This window comes from Passer domesticus, chromosome Z, assembly GCF_036417665.1.
Source record: "Passer domesticus isolate bPasDom1 chromosome Z, bPasDom1.hap1, whole genome shotgun sequence".
Taxonomy (NCBI): Eukaryota; Metazoa; Chordata; class Aves; order Passeriformes; family Passeridae; genus Passer; species Passer domesticus.
Window position 1 is genome coordinate 11564592 of NC_087512.1, and position 22794 is coordinate 11587385.

Here is a 22794-nt window from a genome sequence, read left to right on the forward strand (position 1 = left end):
CTATTCTATACTTACAAGAATGACTACAAGAAAAATGTTCACATAATTTTACTTCTGACTGTATTGTGACACAGATGTGAGTGGATGTGTAATTACTAGCATTGACTAAAACCATCGTCTGACAGTATGTTTTACATACAATTTCCTAAGGCAGAGGAATAGAGACTCAGAATTTCAAGACTCTGCTTAAGTCATAGAGCTAACACAATTTGTGTTGCCTTGATCCTCTTTGTTCCATCCCTAACGCAACCCCCTTGGCTAGCTACCTGTACCAGTCACATTCCTCAATGAATCTTTGTTCAATTCCAGTCTCTAATCATCAACTTTTTTATCCCTTGCCTACTGCTTTCCCCTACTACTACTCCTATTATCCCACTAATGAAGCACAGAATCCTCAATCCAAAATGCCCAGCTTTCTGATAGAGAAAAGTAACCATAAAGGAAAGAAAGTGGTAAAAAACCCAAAACCAAATTACTAAGAAGAAGGAGATGCTTAAAAATGGGTAATGAAATTCAGTGGAACCACAGCAACGTCTCCAAAATAAAAACATCCTTAATTCCTCATTTCTTTGTTTCACGCACTTGTTTAAAGCTGTATCAATATGCCAGTCTCTACTTCTCCTGTAATTTACTGTGTCCTTAAGATATGTATGTACTCATTATTCAGAGAGGTTCTAATAAGCTTACTACTTCCTTTCGTTTTGCTTATGTGAATTTTTAATCTGTCAGGCAGCTTAGTTCTTTCTTTCTTTCCACCATTTACACTCAGCTTTTGCTGTTCTGATGCTTTATTTTACTCTTTTGATGCTTGAAATGGTTAAGAAGCATTGTCTACCTTAAAGCTGCAAAATCTCTCCAAAAACTTTCAATCAAAGCCATTAGTGGCTTTTTAAAAAAACAACCAAACTAACTAACAAACAAAAAACAAAACAAACCCCCATCTGCTTTAGTAAGTCTCTGAGTAGTCTCACAAATTAAGCCAAATGGCATTGATATTTGAAATGCTATCCCACTCATATTCCTCTCTTTGCCATAGTGGATTGTAATTCCTGCCAAGCACGTCACACTGGAGATAACAAATTGTCACTTGAAGCTGAATAATCCTTTAATCCTTGATTTAAACGTGCAATTGCTATAACTGAACTAAATGGAACCACATTGTCTCAGATACAGCCAGAAAGATTTTGCTAAAGAAGTTAAATGATCTTATTCCTTACTTAGTTATCAGACCAAAAAAGAATCACAACAGTCAGCCACAAAACTCCACTTGTTCCTCACACTGTAAGCACTTTGCCCCATCTCTTAAAAGCATCAGAACGTCCCTGCACTTCTCCTGCCTTAATCTTGCCCAGTAATTTACTGCTACTTACTCAAGGTGAACCTACATACTGATAATCCATTTTGCAGTACAGAAAACAATGCACCCAGTCACAATACCTTCCTGCACACAGCACACCTCTAACTTTCCAAGCCTCATTACATATTATCAGTATTGAGTACACTTTTTAAATAGAAAGATATTATTTAATCAGTGAATGCAGGTCTTGCATATGTATTGTATGCAGACCCATTAGTATTGCTAAGTGTTAGTTCTACAACTACTTGAAGTGGAGTACTTTGTTTTGCAGAACTGGTACAGCAGACTCACACCCCAGTGCTCTTTGTGCAGATAATAAAAAGATTAGAATATTGAAGCAATTGAAGCATCAGTTCAACCTGAAAGTCAGATGCCTAATATTCTTGTTTAAAAATAACAGAACAGCTAGAGAGCTTAAAGAAAAAAAAAAAAGCAAGCAGAGGATGCAAACTCAAAATACACAAAACAATGCAATTCTTTGCATAATTAAGGGTAATCTAATTTTTTCACACAAAGCCAGGTTAAGTTATGGAATCCCTTACCACAAACCACTGTCAATATCAAACATTTACAGAGACTCAGAATTATCTGCATGTGTTCATGGAATGAAAGGTTAATTGTATTAGCTTATGTCAATGCATAAAGTCCTTCACCACATTCAATGGTGGCAGGGAGAAAGTTGTGTATAGCAATGGAGTACATGCTAACAGATCTTAGTGTATGATTTCTCCCCATTTCTTCCCCAAAATCTTTTATTGATCACTGTTAGAGACAGGAGACCAGAGTATACCTACATGGGTTATGACTCAATACAACTGTAGTCTTGTGGCAACAGAGAAAACCAAGTCAGAAGTGAGGACAAGCTTCCATGGTGCTGTTTGAAGAGCCAGCAGGGACCATGGAGCTGAGAAATACACTGAGCAACCACCTGTGGAAACGAGGTAAGCCTCAAGATCATGATTTTTTTGTTTAGAGCTTAATCCTTTTCTGTCCTCAGTACAGACATGAGGACCCAGAAGAGAGTATATGTGAAGGACGAATAAATTAAAAGTAAGTTTTAAAGAGGACATGATCATTCAATCATTGTCAGAGGGGATAAATACCCTGAGATTAGCTCAGGTGGTTAGAGCATAGTGCTAATAATGCCAAGGTTGCAGATTCAAACCCAGTACAGCCTATTTGCTTAAGAGTTGAACTTGATGATCCTTGTGGACCCAACTTCCAACACAGACTATTCTGGAATTCTGTGATTCAATTAACAAAAAGTAAAATGAATAATAAACCTGGAGGGAGAAGTGAAAAGAAGCCCTAGGAGAAGTGGAGGCTATTTAGCCTCTTTGTAACTTCCCAGGAAAGAGAAAAACCTAGCAAATAATATAAACCATAACACTACAAGTAAAAGAAGATAAAATATATATAAATATATAATTTTTTTAAATATATGTTTATAAACAATCTTGTTGATACAGGAAAAAAGCAAATTTTGGTGCACAAAAGGAAACTCAACACAGACACTCTTTAATTACTCCGTTTTAGTTTACTGCTACTACTGTTGGCACAGCTTCCTTCTAAATGCAATTTAATTCAAGAATTCAGGTACTGCTTCATTTTCCTTTTCTTAATTTTAGTGGTATTAAATTGCAAAATTGATTCCCCCAAAAGTTTATTATGTTGAAGATTTAGAAGTATTTTGATTGTCCTTTTGTGATAAAGTTTATTGATATTCACCTTTAAAACTGGATTTTGCCATTTTATTCTTTATGCATACTGCTGTAATGTCCATGTTAATCAAAACTTATGTCCAAGAAAAGCTGTGGGCTTGGTCACATCATTTTTTGCTCCTCATGTCTGCAGTTTCTTTCAGATGGGCAAAAGGAATGAAATGTAACAGATGATCCCTGACACTTCAATTTCTGCTCAACAGGTTGCTGTCTGATGTCTTCTATTCCTTCGACTATTATAAATTCAGCCTGTAAACAATGCTCTCCTCTTTCAAAGCAAGTCCACAATAAGATGCATGAAGCTTAAAATAAAGACAGAGCCTTAGGTGAATAATTCATACGCATTCCACGACCCCATATTACTAACTAGAATCTACATAATTCAAAGTACAGATTCCTGTGAAAAAACAGTTTGGAATGCCCAGGGGCATTCCTAGCAGAGATGTAAAAAACGGACAGCACAGGAAGTATAGAATGTAACACTGGTGTTTTCAGCAAGGGAAGAAAGAGAGAAACACTTACTTTATTTGTTTTCTCCAATTTTTTTCCTTTAAATGGTCTTTGGGCTCAGCATTCACAGTGCAGAACACAGACATCTTTCCAAGTTCTTAAATTCAGGGAAAGAATGAAGTGAAATTTTATTAATACATTATCCCATCACTTCTCAGAATAAAGAAAGCTACATTAATTTGTTGAAACAGATATAGATAAAACAGCAAGCCACTACTGAATTTAAACACGAAATTCCATATCTTTCTCATAGTTCTAGCTTATCTGAGCAAGATTTTATTATGGCATCTCAACAGACAGAAAAACTCAAGTTAATTTTAAACAAAATCAGGTGTTTAGAAATGCACTGAATATGATCATGAACTTGAAGGAACACATTCCATTAAAAAAAAAATCTAAAGACACAGGAAGTACTAGCCTTTCAAAGTCAGAGGTGATTCAAAAAGAAGTTATATACTTAATATAAATCAATTCTGGTTTGCATGTTTTAAATTAACATAAGCTTCTGAAAATGACTACTTGTGGCAACACGAAACTGTATATCAGCATAAATACATATACATTGATTTCTGGAGCCATGGGAAAAATTCCATGATGAAGCTAAAATATGTTTGTTCTTTCCTTCCTAAAACACCAGAAAAACACTCTGATGATAGATTCACCCACTACAAATACAGTCATAAAGATATTAAAAATTTGGACTTTTTTCTTCCCCTAAAGTGTGTGTATTTTAGTAAGTTCAGATATATGCAAAACTTTGAATCCTTAAAATAATATAAATATTAATTTAAACGTCTGTCCTAAAAGTACTTCTTCTCTCTTGAAGTTTTCTGTTACTTCACTCATTCACATGCCACCGACTTTATGCTGACCTTTTCAAGATTTATAAATACTTGGTCAGTTATACATTTATATTCTAATTCTCAAGGATTTAATTTGATTTAAGCACACTCTCTGTAAAAGCACACAGATTTAATCTGAGGAATTCTGCTTGTTCTCAAGGAGTAGAATCTGTAACATTCCAAGTTAACTGTCACTTTTGAAAATTATCTTGAGCTTGTTGTCTTTCATTAGCCACTAAATCACCTTGTTCCTGCCCTTTTGTAGCAAAACTAATTCTTCACAATTCCGTATTGTGCTGAAAGGCACTTGAAAACTTGAGTAGTTAAAATAACTTTTGCAATTAAAAAAAAAAAAAAGGCCAATTTAAATACCCACTGCGCGCAGTGCATTTTCCATATGCAGCTCTCTTCCCTGTCGCTCTGGCGTTTTATTACAAACGCTTCGAACAGGAGCACGGGAAGCAGCGCCCGGCTGTTTCGGTGTGACTCTAAAACAAGGATGACTTAACGCAAACACGAGCCGAGCAGAGCCGGTCTCGGCGGGGCTGGGCTCCGGCCCCAGCAGCTGTCTGGCCGCCGAGCCCCTCAGGGGCAGCGGGAGCGCTCCGGCTCTCCCCGGCCCTCCCGCCGCCGCCCCTCACGGCGCCAGCGCGCCAACAACGCGCGCTCCCGGCGGAGCGGATTTGGGAAAATCGCCCCGGATTAATGCCCTTTCTCCCGACGGGCTGCGCTTTGCAGAATCACAAGAATCAGAATCACAAGAATCAGAATCACAAGAATCAGAATCACAAGAATCAGAATCACAAGAATCAGAATCACAAGAATCAGAATCACAAGAATCAGAATCAATCAGGTTGGAAAAGATCTTTGAGGCTGGTCTAGCGCACCCTGTGAGCCAGCACCCCCGCGGTCAAGCAGACCACGGCACTGAGTGCCATATCCAGCCTTGCCCTGAACACCTCCAGAGACGATGACTCCACCACCTCCCTGGGCAGCCCATTCCAGCGCCCAATCACCCCTTCTGCGAAGACATTCCTCCTGATTCCCAGCCTTTCGACCTCTGCCCTGCACCACCCCCACCAGCTCACGAGCAAACACGGAGGGCGCCGGGCTCGGGGCGGAACGGGGAAGTGCCTGTTTAAACAAACACACGTGGAACGCACAGCCGGGGCACGGAGCGCTCCCGGGGCAGGCAGCTCCGCGCCAGCAGCCCCGTGGGACTCCGAGGCGGCGGGGAGAGCGCGCACGGACCCCGCCGCGTCCCCCGCCGCGCCGACCCCGCCTCAGCCCCCGCCCGTCCAGCGCCTCCCCCGGGGCCGCCCCGCCCCGCCGCGCGCTCACCTTGCTCCGCGCCCGGGGACGCCCGCCCGCCCGCCGCGCCTGCGCGCCCGCGCCGCCGCGCGCCCCGCCCCCGCCGCGCAGGCGCCGCCCGCGGTCGCCGCGGCAACGGGACGCGGAGCCGGGCGGCGGCGGCGGCCGCGGGCGCCTCACGCCATGTCCCAGATCCTGTGCGAGTGGCTCAACCGGGACGTGAAGCTCTCCCGGCGCATCGGTGAGTGGCGCCCCGCTGCGCGGGCACGGGCAGGGCTTGGCCGCGGGGGCAGTGGGGTCAGCAGGGTCAGGGTCGGGCCGTCGTGCCGAGGTCCCCCCGCGGCCGGCCCCCTGACGGGCCCGCCCCCTTCCCGCCACCACGTGCCTCCGCCGGTGCTTTCTAGTCTTCGTGTGAGAGGCAGGGACTGCAGCATCGTAGATCCGTTAGAGTTGGAGAAGACCTTGAGGACCACCCAGTCCAACCACACACCCAGCAGTGACCCTGTAACCCCTGAACCTCTAAACCACTTCACCCAGCACCAGATCCAGACACCTCCTGAACACCTCCAGGCACGGTGACTCCTCCACCTTCCTGGAAAATATATTCCAATGCCTGAAAATTTTCAAGTTGAAGTTAATTCTACTCAAGGGACAGGTGCTCTCAAGAGATAGAAGGTGCTCAAACTTAAAGTGCTAATAAGAACTCCAGAGAATAAAAAATAGTTTAATATGTTTGGAAAATAGTGCTTTGTTTTGAATGGCAGCTGTTGTGCTTGCATTGGAAAAGCATTTTTTTCTGTAAGAAAGGAACAAAACCCTCAGAAAAATTAGAGAGATGGGCAATCACCAGTGGTATGAAGTTTACTAAGGTGCCACATTCTGCATCAGGGATGGGACAACCCTGGTTGCGTGTATAGACTGGGGAAGGAGAGGCTGGGAAAGCACTGACACGGAAAAAGACCTGGGGCTCCTGGCTGATAGCAAGGTGAACACAAGCCAGCAGTGCCTTGGCAGCCAGGAGGGCCAGCCCTGTCCTGGGGCATCAGGCACAGCATCAACAGCCGGGCAAGGGAGGGGATTGTCCTGCTCTGCTCTGCACTGGGGTGCCTCACCTCCAGTGCTGGGGACACTTTTGGGTGCCACAGTGTAAGAAAGACATTGAACTATTAGAGAGTGTCCAAAGGAGAGCAGCGAGGATGGTGAAGGGTCTGGACAGAAAGCCATACAAGGAATGGCCAGGGTCACTTGCTTTGTTCAGCCTGGGCAAGAGGAGACTGAGGGGAGACCTCACTGCAGCCTCAGCTCCCTCACGAGAGGAAGAGGAGGGGCAGGCACTGATCTCTGCTCCTTGGTGACCATGGACAGGAACTGAGAGAATGGCCTGAAGTTGTGTCAGGGCAGGTTAAGGTTGGATATCAGGAAAAGGTTCCTCCCCAGAGGGTGTTTGGGCACTTGAACAGGTTCCCAAGGGAGTGCTCACAGCACCAGCCCGACAGAGTTAAAGAAGTGTGTGCAAAATTATCTCAGTCATGTGGTGTTTGACACTTGGGGTTTGCTGTGAAGGGCCAAGAGTTAGACTCAATTCAATGGGTCCCTTCCAACTCAGTGTGTTCTGTGATTGTATGAAGAGGAGAAAATTAGAGCTAGCTTTTTTTTTTAACTGCATTTTGTATGGAAAATCTAGTAATTAGATGCTCAAGCTTATAGATATTTTCACAATCTCAGTGGCAATTATGACAATGTTTGCATTTTAACACTGAAAATTGGAAATTATTAGGTAAAGCTGATGTTGCAAAACGACTACACAGAAAATATATTTATTTGTGATTTGAAAGCTATTACTGTTAGATCAGTCTCCTAAAATTTCTTTGAATTATTTACTAAACTTTGGATTTAGTTTTGTTTTGTTTTTTGTATTTTGTTTAGTCATGTTATTAACATGATAACAAGTTTTACTAAAATTAACATTTAGATGATTTTAATTATTTTATCTAAAAAACTCCAAACATTCATGAAACCCCCAAACTTAGTTCCAGGATCATTTCCAGAAGAATTTTCTACTGGCTACCTCCTAGGAGAACTTCTACACAAATATGGTCTTCAGGATGACTTTAAACAATTTTCACAGAACAGGTTAGTACATATGAATAACATTTGGTCTCCTGTATAAAGTAACACGTCTCTTACATAAAGAGACAAAATATGTATTTCCTTAGCTGGGATTTGCTAATGCACTGTAGAATTTATTGAGATTTAAAATATTTTCAGTAATTCAAAGCCTAAGTATATTTGAGGCATGAATTGATTTTGTATTTCCAGAGAGATTGATCATACTTCTTCATGAAAATTATGCATTTTAGTTGTAACTACAAAAGTACCAGGTTAGACCAAGGTTCAAAAAGCCTTTCAAGGATGTCTTTAAGATTGGGTAAGGTGGAATTTTGCCCATGATCTGTGTAGAATAAGGAATACAGTGTTGTGTTGTGGTGGTGACCATAACATCTTCACTAAAATGAAAACGTTTGAGAAACATTATGAGGCTTTGAATGGAGCTCTGGCAGAAGATCATATAAGAATTTATAAGTTCACAAGTAATCTGCTGTAATATTTATAATCAAGAAGAACAGTAAAACGGGAAGTTGAAAAATCTTGTGCAGATCTATGAGCTTTTATACATTGATGATGCAATTCCTGAGGTTGGCTTATGCTGTGCTTTGTCAGACCATGGTGCACATGTAAATCAAGGGTTCCAGGCTGTACAAAATCCTTCTGTTTCTTCTGAACCTCTTATTTTATGTTCTTTGAACCTCTAGTGTATTCACACCCTTTCTTATCCTAAGTCCCACCAAATTATAGGAGAACAGGTAAGCACAGCTAATAAAGGCAGCCAACAAAAAGCAGTTTCACACACAGTTCTTGAACTCTGTTTCTAGGACTTCTAGATCTCCTAGGAATTTCTGGGATCATTGGAAAACCCCAGGTAATTCTTAGAGTTCCTGCTGTTGTTGGGAAAAATAGCTTCAGGAGGCTTTTATTTCTTCTAGCAAGCTCTAGCATCTTCTCACAAGTTTTCTCAATTCTTCCCAGTAAAAGGGTGCTTTGAGCTCTTGTCCCCAGGTGATTAGAGAGGTGCATTTAGTGAAGATACACTTCAGTAGGTGCAAGAAGTGATTGGAAATTCTCTTGTAGATGATTTATGTGTCCTCAGCAAAGATGGGGATGCATGACAGGGCATGATACTCTGCACCCACTAGAACAACTGCTCAGAGTGTCAGAGGCCTCAACTCAAATTTCTCTCCAATGAAAGAAGTCAATTCTCCTTGTCTCAGACTGATGGGAGTGCCTTCATCAGGGGGAGGTGGTGACTTTTCCTGCAGAGGTGTGTGCTCATGGAGGAGCTGTGTTGCCAACTCAAGCTCCTGCAGAATGAGGTCAGTACACTGGGTCTTCTCTGAGACACTGCAGATACAGGAAGCTGGACGTGCAGCTGTGCTGAGGGAGAGACAGGCAGAATTGTTGTGTTAGGAAAAGGAGGTGACTGGAGCTGGTGACTTCTGTGAGGAAAAGGAAGGTGTCTGCTCCACCTGCTGAACTACAGCTATGAGCAGGTTCATTGCAATGGTAGCAGATGAGTGCTGGTGCCACTGTGTGCCAAAACGTCTGAGCAGGTGAAGTGTAAACCACCCCAGAGGACCAGGAGGAGCAGGTGAGGATACTTTCTCCTGTAGGAGATGCATGAAAACCTCTTGTAGGAGGTTTGCTGCATGCTGGAGTTTCAGTACAGAGCTGCAGAGTCTTGTCCAGCCCTTGCTGGACTAATATCTCCCTGCTATTCTTCTCTGTGGACACCAAGGATACCATCAGAGACCTGGAGACAAAAGCATGAGGGCCCAAGTATTTATTTTCCTCACTTCTGCTGGTGGATGGGCTTGCTGAGGAGTAGATACGTTCTACAGGTTAACAAGTGGTTGTGCAGCTGCTGTCCACCATAGCGATTTGCTTTTCCTAGTCATAGGATCATCTTTTGAGAGGGAAGACTGCTAGGAAGAGATGGGATCCACCTGACCAAGATGGACAAGGAAATCATTGCCAACGGCCTGGCAAACTTGGTGAGGATAGCTTTAAACTAGGAATGAGTATTGATGGAGAGGTTTCGTTTCAAACAAGAGAGGAAGTGATGGCCTAGGCTGGCAAGCAAGAGAAAAGTGATGTGAATAAGAGCAGCAGAACAGTGCAGAAGTTTGCATGCAATTAAGGCATGGTAATGTATGCATGCAATTAAGGGTGTGCTGAGAAGACAGGATTATGGGAGAAGTATTCACAACTTTTCTAAATTACTCTAATTTTTTTTTAAATCACACAACTGACTGCTTCTCTGAAGTGCCTGTACAGTAATGCATGCAGTATGGGGCTCAAACAGAAGAAATTCAAGGCCCTTGAGCAGTTGCTGGGTAATTATTGCAATCACAGAGGGGCAGTGGGATAGCTCCCAGGACTGGTGTGCTGCCATGGCTTGATATAGGCTCTTGAGGATGGACAGGCTGGGAGGGTGGGCATGAAGAGGAGCTGCCCTCTGTATAAGAGAGCAGGAAGATCCAGGACCTACCTCTGTAGTGGCCATTCTTAGTTTTCTTCCTGCATCAAAAAGATGGCAGAGTATGGCTCCATGTATCAGCATCCCTCTCAGATCCTCAAATGAGTATCTGCCATGCTGAGGCTGAGATGCTTAATGCCTCTTTTATCTTAGTCTGCTAAATAAAACTCACACTCAGAAATCCTAAGTCCTTGAAACTAAGAGGAAGGTCTGCACCAGTTGTTTACCCTGTGTGATCTGGAAAACCTCCAAGGATGGAGACTACACTACCTCTCCAGGCAATTTATTTCAATATGAAATTTGTGTGTATTTTATACATGATTGCCCTCATGGAAAAAAAGGTATTGTCTTATGTCTAGGCAGAAGGGTTACAGGTATGTCCACAGCAAAAGGAAAGCTGGGAAAAATGTGGGCCTGTTGGGCCATGCAAAAGACTAAGGTATCCCAAGGCCCTGAGGCATACAGGAAAGTCTGTAGGAAGAAAGATTTACCCATGGAGAAGGAACAGTTTAAGGAACATTTAAATAAATTGGAAATGTGCAAGTCCATGGGGCCTGATGGCACTTACTCACCCAGGCTGTGACCTGGCTGATGTCATTGCTGGGGCACTCTCAATAATCTTTGAAAGTTTGTGGTGATGGGGCGAGTCCCTAGGACCAGGAGACTGCAAGCGCTGCTCTTCTCTTCAAGGAGTGCAGAGAGGGAGAAGTAGAGATGCACAAGCCAGTCAGCCTCACAGAATAAAAATTTAAGAGCTTCTCAGTGCATGTCAGATGATTACTCGCAAGAGGGCTCATCTTAATTTTGAATCAATGGCAGAAAAATGCTCAATACTTTTAAGCTTCAGTTCAGTGTCAGTGTGTAAGAAATAAAGCATGGACTGTTACAGTGAGAATAATGAGCTCCTGGACAGTTTAATCTAGAAATAAGATGAATACTGTGGTACCAGAAGGTCTTCAGTTAAAATTAGGCATTTCTGTAGAATTATGCTGGATCTTGGCTGACCTGAAAAGCTGGTTGCTCCATGTGAAGGAACTATTGTGAACTCAAGCAGTAGAGCAGTATGGAAAGCATGATCTTCCAACTCAGACTGAAATTATGGATATGTCTGATAAAATTTGGTATGCTGATAGTTATAAACTGACAATTTATTGTTACTTGATTTTGCTCTGTATGTCTGTGTGGATCTTGAGTGCTTTTTCATAAGAATCTATAAATCAAAAGAAATATTAGCCTGCAAGCCACTATCTTAGTTTCAGATGTAAATTTCTAATTTAGAACATAGACTTTGTTTTCAACACTGCTTTAACATATGTGTCTATTTTTCTTGGAGAAAAAATATGTTGTAAAGTTTAGTAGACATTACATACCCTTTTTATTTTTGTAATTTCTTATGTTTTAACTGAGAGTTTGATTGATACAGCTAATATAGAAACTCTATTCAAACTCCCTTGTGTGTTTTGTGGATGGTATACCATTAGCTGCCATTACAGATTAGCTTTTGCTACTAGAATCACTTTGTGTGCATGCATATCAGAATTTATATAATCCAATGTGGTCTCTGTCTTTTCAAAAAGTTATGCATAATAATCAATGCAGTTACCTGTATAGCAGTATAAAACTTAAGCCAATGTGTGTATCACATTATTTAAGAAAATCCTCTGTGGGTTGTTTTTTTTTCTGCTTCTGTCTTGGTATAAGTGTCATGACCATGCTTATGCAGCAAGTTGGAATTGAAAATAAGTTTAAGTTCTGGGATTTTTGTTGTTGTTTTTAATCATACAGAGGTGCAGATGCAAAAATTAACAATTTTTCTCGCCTGGAACCCACACTTCACCTCCTTGGTGTGCAGTTTAATGAGAATATGGCCCAAGACATCATGACAAGACAGCATGGGGCTGCAACAAAGCTTTTATATGAATTGTATATTGCTTTAGAAAAAAAGAGGAAGGCAAAGCTCACTGGAGTAGCTGTGGGAGCAATGAGACCTGCAGCAACTGCAAAGCTTACGTCTACTGAAAGTGGAAATCAAGAGGTAACTAACCGTGTCTGTTTTGTATAAATACAAAAAAGATAGCATATTTACATGTATCTTTCAAGCATGTTATGTGCTTTCCCTCTTTACTTTGTAAATCTCCTATTCAAAACCCCGTACTTATAAGAAACAGTTCTTTGCTATGTCTGATACAGTGGGTTTGCACAGCTTATAAGGAACTCAATAGGATATTGATCTTCTCTGTTCTGTGTTTCTTTGTTTTGGTTCATTCTGTGTTACCTGCTCTATTTTCAAGCTTTCTCCAGACTTAAAATATTATAGCAACAAAAGGTAGTTGTTGTTCAGCAGCTGCCTTTTTACTCGTTTGATGAGTACAGATTGCAGACTGCATTGCAGTCTAGGTATCAACTCAGACTAATTTCACCTCCAGGAAACCTATTTATAACTATGTTCAGCTCTGTGCCACAGTGGTTTGATTCATTCTCTTGCATGTCTCTCCATATATTTGTACTGCACTCCATTGTGCAGCAACCATATGCTGAGAAATACAAAAAGAGAAAAATAAAGGCGAGAAGAAAACATCTGAGAGGAAGTCAGTGTTGATGTGGTAGGTTCTGTTAAAGATTTCCTTCTTGTTTTCAGTAGTAATATTCAGCATATCCAGACCATTATTTGTTATCAGGATGAGGAGTTTTTAAGAAGCTATATATCATTAATTAAATTCAGCTGGGAGAAATTTAATTTTTTTTTCTTTTTTTTTTCTTTTTTTTTTCTGCCACTATTTCTGAAAAATAGCCTTCAAGGAGATGTTTACCAACAAGTGCAAAGATAGTACCGAAAAGTCAACATATCACTTCACCTGTAGAAGGATAGCTTTAAGGAATTGAGCAACTGAGAGTAGGTCCAGTCTTTAGACAAGTTCAGAATGACATTTGAATCATGGAATAGGAAGGCTGAGAAATAGAGAGAGGAATAGAGGTTGGAAAGAGCCTCTGGAACTCAATTTATCCCCCTTGCTCCAAGCAAAGACAGAAATAGCAGATTCCTCAGCACCTTATTCAGTGTGGTTTTGAATATCTACAAAGCTGGAGACTTTCAGTAAAGAAAGTCTTTACTGAAGAAAGTCTTCCTTCCCTCCTCTGGTGCAGCATGGAACAAATCCTGTGACTGAAGTGCGACTATGGATGGCTGCAGGCTGTTCAGAAAGGACTGGAGGGAACAAGAGGCTGAGGGTTTGCCCTCTATATCAAGAGGTGGATTGGATATGAATAGTTGTCTCTGAGGGATAGACATGAGCGGGCTGAAAGCCTGTGAATCAGAGACCAAAGCAAAAAATTGAACCCTGTGGCTGGTGTCTACTACAGTCTTCCTGACTAAGGCAGGCCTATTGGACAAAGTCCTTCTCCAGCTCCACGAGGCATAGTGCTCGCAGGCTCTTGTCCTGCTGGGGGTCTTCAACCTCCCCAACATCTGCTGGGAAAGTAGCACAGGGAGCTGTAGGCAGTCCAGGAAACTCCTGGAATGAAGAATAACTTCTTGAGCCAGGTAATAGACAGCCCTACTAGAGGGGATGTGATATTGGATCTGATGGTCACCAGTACAAAACATATAGTTGGGGACATCGAAACTGGAGGCAGCCTGGGCTGCAGTGACGGTGTTGGTGCATGGGTTGATGGTATTTGATGGTATCAGATAAGGGGTCGATCCCTGAACTTCAGGGAAGCAGACTTCCAGCTCTTTAGGGAGATAGATCACCTGAGAGGCTGCCCTCTGGGACAAGGGAGGAGAACAGAGGTGGCAGATCTTTAAGGAATTCTTCCATAGTGAGCACGAGCTAGAATCCCCAGGTACAAGAAATCAGGCAAGGAAGACAAGAGACTGGCACGGCTGAGTTAGGGAACTTCTGGGAAAACAAACACACAGGCAGCTGAATCTGGGGCAGTGAGCTGAGTAAGAGTATAGAGATTAAGTATCATTGCAGGGATGCAGTGATGAAGGCTAAGGCAAAGCTGGAACTGAACTTGGGAAGGGACACAAAAAATAACAGGAAGAGCTTCTACAGGTATGTTAAGCCGAAAGGAAGGCAAATACACAATGCTGGAAAACGGGTAATAACAGAGGAGAAGAAGGCAGAGATACTCAACTTTTTTTTTGCTTTATTCTTCACTCCTCAGTACACAACTTCTTGAGTGGAAGGACAGGAGGATGGGAACTAGGGGACAGGTTCATGAAGTGGGCCCATGGAAACATGATGAGATTTTACAAAGACCAAGTGCTGCTGCTGCACCTGGGCTGGGACAAGCCCTGATACCAGCCCAGGCTGGGCATGAACAGCCCCAGAGCAGCCCTGCCCAGAAGGGCTTGGGGGAGCTGTGGCTGAGAGGCTGCACATGCCCCGGCCATGGCACTGCCAGCCCAGAGAGCCAAACGTGTCCTGGGCTGCATCCAGAGCCCCGTGGGCAGCAGGGCAGGGAGGGGATTCTGCCCCTCTGCTCTGCTCTGCTGAGACCCACCTGGAGCACTGCACCCAGAGCTGGGCTCCAGCACAGGAGGGACAGGGACCTGCTGCAGTGAGCCCAGAGGAGGGCACCAAGAGTATTAGAGTGATAGAGCACTCTGCTATGAAGAAAAGCTGAGACAATCAGGATTTTCAGCCTGGAAAAAAGAAGGCTTCAGGGCTACCTAATTGCAGCCTTCCATTACCTGACATAACTGCAGGGAGCCTACAAGAAAGATGCAGAAAGACTTTTTATTGGGGCATGGAGCAATAGGAAATGGGGGACTGCCTTCATACTGAAAGAAAGTAGGAGGTAGTAGTAGTAGTATAGTAGTATCTAGTAGACTAGATATTAGGAGAAAATCTTTACTGCGGGGTGGTGAGGCACTGGCACAGGCTGGCCAGAAAAGTTGTGGATTATCCATCCCTGGAAGTGTTAAAGGCCAGGCTGGATGGGACTTTAAATAACCTGGTCTCATTGAAGCTGTCCCTGCCCAGAGCAGGAGGCTTGGAACTAGGTGATCTTTAAAGTCCCTTCCAATCCAAACCATTCTATGATTCTATTCCACATCCTCACACTGGATACCAGGGACAAGAGTACAGCATCTCCCTCTGTGCTTCCCCTCCAGAGGAAGCTGTACAGAGCAATGAGGTGTCCTTTTCTGTCAACTAAAAAAATTTGGCATCATTCAAGTTCAAATCTCTGAGTTCTTTTCTACCAAGCTGGTACTGATTTTCAGTTTGAAAATGTTGGTATGTTTTTCTGTGTACATTAACGCAGAAAAACACAGTTTGAAGCAATGATCTCAAAATTGCCATATCTTAATATATTTACTGCTGTTTCTGACTCTTCACTGCTGGATGTTTAACATTTGAAAACTGTAGTGCTACATCAGAATGAAACAAAATCCAAGATGCTAACAGGTAAGAGAGCTCATGTGCATGTTGCAGTGCAGCTGAGAGTCAGAACCTCCAAGAAGAGCAAAAAGCCCAAGACACTGAGAAAGTGACTACTTATTTTTGTAGACTTCTGAAGAAGTATTTTCTGAAGGCTATGTGCTTAATGAATTAATTAAAACCAGTGTGAAGGTTTCCTGATTCTGTGCTCTTGTTTATAGAAGAACAAAGAAAAGGGGTGTGCATGGAAATAAAGCCAATGTACTCTTACGAGACCTTAAAAATGTTCCTATTTAAAAATCACTTCATCTTAAGCTGAGAGTACTGTCAAACATGGAAAATATTTATAGATTTGCAGACAAAGTGTGCATATCACAACTTGTATGCATTTGAGATGTCCTTGTAGAAGAGTTTTGTGTAATTCTTCTTTTGTGAAGAAAAGATGGAGCATTGTACAAAAGCAGGAAAATGACAGGAGAAGGGCATCTCTAGTGGGTTTGGCCTCAGAACATCTTGTACTTCTGTGTAGCTATTCTGATGATGTAAAAAAGGAAGAAGACATTACTTTAGACATGGGAGCATTCATGCAAAGCAGAGTTTAGAGGAAATGGCCAGGTATTGAACCACACTGATGAAGTTGTTGACTAATTTGATATCTGTTTTATGTGGCTACTGAAGGGAGAGAGTCTTGCTGTGGTTATTTAGCTGTTCTGTTGCCACTACATGAACACGAATGGCAAAAAACTGCTCCTTCATGTATCTAGACAAGAAAATGCAAGCAAAAATACATTCAAAATTTTAACATTTTAAAAGAAAATTTTGGAATACCTCATTTGACGTATTACATTTTTTAACTATCTTTGACTTCCTTGTATAAAAACTATTTTTTCTTCTTTATTCCATCTTTACCTGCCTGCATGTCTGGTGCACTTTAAATGAGTGTAATTTATATGATTGTTACTTCTTGATCATCTGTGCTAGTGTTACCTAATCTGTTACCTAATGGTATTCTCAGTTTCGGTTCCAGGAAACTGGTATTCTCATTTTCTGGGCTATATTCAGACCTGAAACAGGTACCTTACTAGGACTAGAATTCAATGAAAGCCCTTAAAGTCTATAAAGCACTGCTCATCTGCTCAAGTCTGGAGCTTGATAATCTCTTCTACTTTCTTCCCGGAAGATAATTTTCGGCTTAATTATATTTGCTTCATATCAGCATTACATAGGAAGGAGACAAAATGAGATAATGACCAGGATTCAAACAGCTGTTATACAGATTCAGAAACAACCATCAAGACCCACCATAAAATCTTTTGAAGCCAAAAGATTCTTAAAGAAGAAGAGGGAAGCAGAGGTAATTATCATCTATATTGTTTCGGTGGTAATTACATTAACTCAAACTCCACAATTTCTGGGAATATTTATGGTTACAAATACTGTACTTGCAGCATCCAAAAGCTGCTGACTGTCAAAGTTATATAAATTCAAGCAGTGAAAATTGGGCTGAATATTTACACAATTATGGTTTTGTAAATTTTTTAAAATAAGACTTGTATTAAGAGAAATTTAATATTGAATAAATACCATAGATAGGTAGTAATTTCATTGCTGAGAGTAGCTATGAGTCTACCAGAAAGTATACATTAAATAAAAACATTAATGCTCCATTTTGATTTGTGCATGATAACATTTTGCACCATAATGTTTGAAATGTTCTATAACACAGTATGAAACTGTTTGCTTATTAAATGCTAGTAAAAGCTGAAATTGACAATAACCTTAAACCAAACCAAGAGAGATGCAGCAATTTAAAAAATTCTGCATTGTCTAGTACCAAAAAATTCATGGTTTTGTAATTCAAGTTCATGGATCGTATTGTCATTAGAGGTGCAACTATTACTGCTTTTTACAACTGGGTAAAAAGGTGTCTTTAAATCTAGAGTTTAGTAACCTATAGTAAGACAGTTACTTGAATAACTATTAGGGATACATTCAAGCTGCTAAATCAAAAGCTGATCATATTCCAGAGTATTTTGTTTCAAATCTCCATATGGTAAGATTTACATCCTCTGCTAGAGCCCTATGCAAAATCAGAATTATCCGGGAGAAAGAATGGCTGCAAAATTCTAGGATTTTTCTGGCTGGTGGAGGTACTTGTAGCTAGAAAAGGGGAAGAGGGGAAGGAAGTGAAAGGGGGAAAATTGAAATCATCTTGCCTTTATTCTTCGTGTAGCTGATGCTTAAAATATTTTCAGTGTAAGCATTTCTGTTGTACTAACATGACATAAAAGTAATTCCCTAGTACTTGCTCTATTGAACCTTTTTTATGTTGCTTTATGAAGAGAAAGGAAACATAAAATTCTGTGTTACTTCTTCAGAACGTATACAAGGAGATAGAAAAGTTTGAGAAGTCTATGACAGGAAATGCCTCTGCAGTACACAGCCACAGGTAACATTTGGATGTTAAATTGTTAAGAATAAGCAGGATCCTACCCCAGGTGGCTGCTACTTAGAGGAAGAATAATGTTTCATTTAGTTTAAACTGTGATTATTCTTTTAATGAATGCCACACTAGTGCTGATTTCAGGTCCAACACAGTTGCAGTGTTTTTAAGTTACCTTTAGTTGTACTGGGACAGCTCATGCTTCCTTCACTACTTTTTGGCATGTGTGCAGCAAGGAAAGGCTCAAAATGCATCTTTTCTCTGTTCATTTTAGTCATTGGATCTGTAAGGTCAGTTAGCCTTGCAGCAACATAGGAATGATTGTGAATGTGCATACACACTAGCAAATTTTGAAGGGAAAAGAAGTAACTTTTATCCTGCAACTTAATCTGTATTTTGATTTATTTGTGAATAATTGCAAGTAATTTTCATTCTGTCACCCTTGGTGATATGTATGCCCTACTCAGAAGATGTGACACTGATGCATACTGCTGTGGATATTTCTGTGTGTAAACCTGTGATTAATAGCTGCAAAACTACTCAGAGTGCATGGCTATATTGAGGAGTAACCCAACTTTCTTTGGCATTCTATGAGCCATCCTAATTTCCTTTTTCTGTGGAATTTGGCTTTGTATTGACAAGGAAACTAATGATTAGTTGGCCCAAGTCAGTGCTGAAAACTTCCTCTGGACCTAGTGGACATTGTCAAGAAGTAGCCATAGACCCCACAGAGTGATGTTCTACATTTGTTAGACTTGAACATAACCATACAGGCATCTGTGTGAAAAGACCCTTAAGAATGGTAATTCCAATCTTTCTTTTTTTCAATCAGTGATATGCAAGAATTATTGCAAACACAGGAGTTTCAAGAAACAAGTCTAGAAACTATACCAGAGATGAGAACTGAGCTGCTAAATATTTATTCAGATGATGAATATATAAAGAAAATTCAAAAACGCGTACAGGAAGATACATTCACTAGAGAGCAACGAGCAAAGAGACGACGAAAAATGCTAGTGGATCAGTTAGCAGCACATGAGGCTCAAGAGGTGGGAAATTGTATGCTGAAGTACATAGTCCATGTGCATTTAATTAGTAATCTAAAATGTGCTTACAAATATGAAATTAGTACTTCTGGAAGGCTGAATAAAATTTGAAGGGGATAGAGGTATTTATACACACTTATGTCTGAATATCTCTGAAGGTTGGCTGTTCTTTATCACCACCCTTATGACATAAACCATACTTATAAACTTAAAAGAATAAAATGAAGGCAACTGAACAAAGATTATTAAAAATCCATTGCAGACCTGCCTTCTATTCCCTGTGTCCTTTTCCCAGAAGTTGAACAGCCTATGCTATCAAAATGTATACTGGTTCTAAAGAAGATTCTTATTTAAAACATCAAAACATGGCATTCCTTGTTTGAAAACCTGTATTTACAAATATGTCATATGAAGGTTTTGATCTGGACTGTTGAATTCTGAAATGGTTGTGCTGGGTGATACAAAGAATCAAAATTTTATCTGCAGATCAGAGATTTGGTGTTTGATGTGTTATAAAATACAAAATATGTCTCTGGAGAATGTCTGTGTTGTGTCTGAAAATGAATGTTGCAGACCATTACATTTGAATCCTGTACTATAAAGCACAAGGCTTTTATGGTTCTTCTTCATACATTCCTCCTTTTAGGTAACTAATTTCACAGATTATCTCATTTATAATGATTCTATCAAAACACAGTCTTGTATCTTGCTGGGTTTTTTTGATTTCTCATTATTTTTTATTTCAGTATTTCCCTGTGAGTCCTTATATGTCTTGAACATGTATAGCTGAGCCTATCTCTACTGCTAATACTAATAATACTAGTAATAATAATATCTCATAATAGTAGCATTTCAGATGTGTAGTATCTCTGAAAATATGTGCTAATGCACATATATATATTTTTAAGCCTTGACACCCAATGTCTGGAGATTTTTTGGAAATGTTAAAAAAAGTTGGTTGGGGTAAACATCTAGAAGTTAGATGCTGCTCAATGTCTATCTCAGACCTATATTCTTGAAAAACACCAGTAGTGACTTCTAAGTCCATCTCTGCATATATCCTGTCACTGAGTTCTTATTCAAAGAGATTTATATCATGTTCTTGTTGATACACATAGGCCATAAGGAAGTTTTGCAACCCACTTGCCTGAAATCACTGCAGTCCCAAAACTTGTTCTTTAAGCACTCTCAGCTCTTGCAGCCCCAGCAGTGTGGACCACTGATTCTGGAAGCCAAGGCTACCGGTCTCCAGAGCACTTGGTGGACATAGTAGCTCAGACTGGCTCTAGAGAGGCTCCAAATAAAGTGAAAACTAGCAGTAGTGTTCCTAGCTTTCCAAGAAGAAAAATCAGCTTCACTATATGAGCAATTGAAATCACAGACTGCAGGGACTAGAAGGAAAGACAAGTTAGTGCTTGACTGAAACAATAATTTGACCATATCAGAGAATATATTTAGTGGTAATTTGATTCTAAATTAACAGAGAAAAAACTGTTTTGTTGGAACTTCATGAGATTTCAGACATTAGATGTTACTTAAGAGAAGTGGGGAGCAAACAGAGGTGTTCTTTTTTAAAAATGAATGGATATAAAAAATAGTTCAAGATTGCTTTTCCCATCTGTTAAATATTGAACCCAAAGAGTTCAATATTTAACAGATGGGAAAAGAGAGCAATTGACTGAAATTGCAGCTGTTTATATGCACTCAGGTCTGAGTTTTACCTCCACTGTGTAAATTTTGAACATGGCATGAGATCATTTAGAGTGGAAGGAATTTCTTCCTTTCAGAGTGCTGTAAAATGTTTCATGTCCATATTTATAAAAGTTTATTAAAATAATCTTGTTCATTTTTTTTTTGTACACTGCAAGGTGGAGTTTTGGAGAGAAAATACTTTACAATTACATGACAGTACTCTAGGTGGAGCGCAGCATGATGCCAGTCAGATTTTCATAGGCAGGTGTTGAAAGTATTTGACAGTTGTCTTCATCCCAACTGAACCTGTATCTCAACCATTTCAACAAATTATTGGTGATTTGCACTTGTTATTTTTAATGTTCAGATATGTCTCTGATTTTAAAAGTTATCAGACATAATTTACTATCAGCAGTAAATTGAGAACGTGAAAATGGGAGGAGAAAGAAATTGTTGCTAGCTTATTACTTGTCAATCAAATAGATTTGTGTGTGCTAAGCTCAAAGTTTTGGTCATAAAATGGTCATTTATGACTGCACAACAGCACAAAAATGTCTCACTTGTAGTAAATCAAACACGGAAATAGAAAAATAGAAGGACATGGTATAGTAACTATGTATGAACAACATGAAACATAAACACGTTAATGTTTGGCCACTGGATGCCACTGTTGTCTTAAGTAGGTAAACTGAAAAAAGTATCTATTTGTCGTGGTGGGTCAAACCATGACACTATTATACTTTCTTAATAGTAATTTTTCAAAGTGTTACTAAGTTGTCCCATTTGTGGTATTTATGATTTCTTCAAGCACTTCACAGTTCTCTGTGAAGATGTTGATACAAAATGTTAGGTCAAAATCTTTTTCTACAATTCTTATTTTGCGTCCTTGTACGTCCAGAAGTTTCAAAACTTGCCAGCCTTTGACTTGAGTACTTTCTGCATTCCTTTTTGTGTGAAAGATAGCAACTAATGCTGCACTCTTCCATCCAATGAGGATCATTTATGAAACTATGAGTTTGGAGTTTGGTGTTCTGAATCTTTATTTATCTGTTGTGTAGTTTTAAGTTAATTGCCTTTTCTGTTTTTCTTGTTCCTCAAGAATTTCCTACTGCCTCTCTTTAGGCCTAGTGAGCATGCCAAAGTATTTGACCCCTTCAAATATTGAAGTTCTCTACTGAAAATCTGTTTTGGCTGCTGTGAAATGTTCTAAAGGAGAATCTTCCAATTTCCTTTATGAAGAAGAAATTCACCTAGAGAAAGTGTTTTAATTTCTCACTGGACCAACTGTTTGCACCATTCAGTTGATGGTTTGAGTATGATGAATGACCACTCTGTTAGGGTGGCTCCTTCAATTCCCTGCAAATAAGGATTTTAACATCATTTTTCCACTGGTGAAGGTTTATTACGGCTGTAATAATCTGTGGTTGAGGGCAAGCAGCAACTAATGAAAAAAAATTAAGGATGTTTACTTGCAATAGGAAGTAAATTATGTAACCTCTGCTCTTCTTTGAAATCTTAATTGAATTGCTAAGTATCATGAAACAATGGATAGAATTGAGGCAGAAAAGGGCACTGTACCTCCTGTTAATGCCTTGAGCTCATGAAGGTAAGAGAAAATGACAGATTAGCTCTTCAATAGGCAGCACTATTGGAAAATTTTATCACCTGAGCTGTATTAATTCACATGGAGTGAAGTTGTTCTGTATGCATTGTTTTCCATTTCAGTTGGATGTATGATGATAATTCCCTCCTTAGACAAACAATTTACAAATAGTATGCTACAGATAAAGAAGAGACACATTTAAAATCAGATCTTCATTTAGTGAAAAGCTTTGTAGAGAGATAATATAGCATCCAGGTGATCTATGCACATTTGTCACTGGAACTG

The 22794-nt window shown here is 40.3% G+C and overlaps 2 protein-coding genes across 27 annotated transcripts in view; one reads left to right on the forward strand and one right to left on the reverse strand.

Moving 5' to 3' along the window:
- Positions 1 to 5795, reverse strand: part of PRLR (prolactin receptor) — a 155532-nt gene extending 149737 nt beyond the window's left edge. For 2 of the 10 annotated variants that reach the window (XM_064403798.1, XM_064403804.1), the window contains exons 1-2: positions 4807 to 5072; positions 3601 to 3685 (exon numbers count right to left, since the gene is read on the reverse strand). The gene's annotated coding sequence lies outside the window, so the exon portion shown is untranslated. Of the gene's footprint in view, positions 1 to 2151; positions 2286 to 3600; positions 3686 to 4674; positions 4721 to 4802; positions 5073 to 5317; positions 5494 to 5593; positions 5623 to 5771 lie in introns of those variants that run through there. The other 8 variants (XM_064403797.1, XM_064403805.1, XM_064403807.1 and 5 more) reach the window with 7 other exon arrangements.
- A 48-nt stretch (positions 5796 to 5843) lies between these two features.
- Positions 5844 to 22794, forward strand: part of SPEF2 (sperm flagellar 2) — a 74681-nt gene continuing 57730 nt past the window's right edge. For 13 of the 17 annotated variants that reach the window (XR_010352262.1, XR_010352263.1, XM_064403100.1 and 10 more), the window contains exons 1-6: positions 5850 to 5982; positions 7772 to 7874; positions 12121 to 12370; positions 16942 to 17079; positions 18104 to 18174; positions 19001 to 19217. Coding sequence is in view for 15 of the 17 variants with exons in the window: in XM_064403100.1 (XP_064259170.1) it covers positions 5925 to 5982; positions 7772 to 7874; positions 12121 to 12370; positions 16942 to 17079; positions 18104 to 18174; positions 19001 to 19217 (837 nt within the window). In the remaining 2 variants the exon portion in view is untranslated. Of the gene's footprint in view, positions 5983 to 7771; positions 7875 to 9769; positions 9851 to 12120; positions 12371 to 12859; positions 12939 to 16941; positions 17080 to 18103; positions 18175 to 19000; positions 19218 to 22794 lie in introns of those variants that run through there. The other 4 variants (XM_064403107.1, XM_064403106.1, XM_064403110.1 and 1 more) reach the window with 4 other exon arrangements.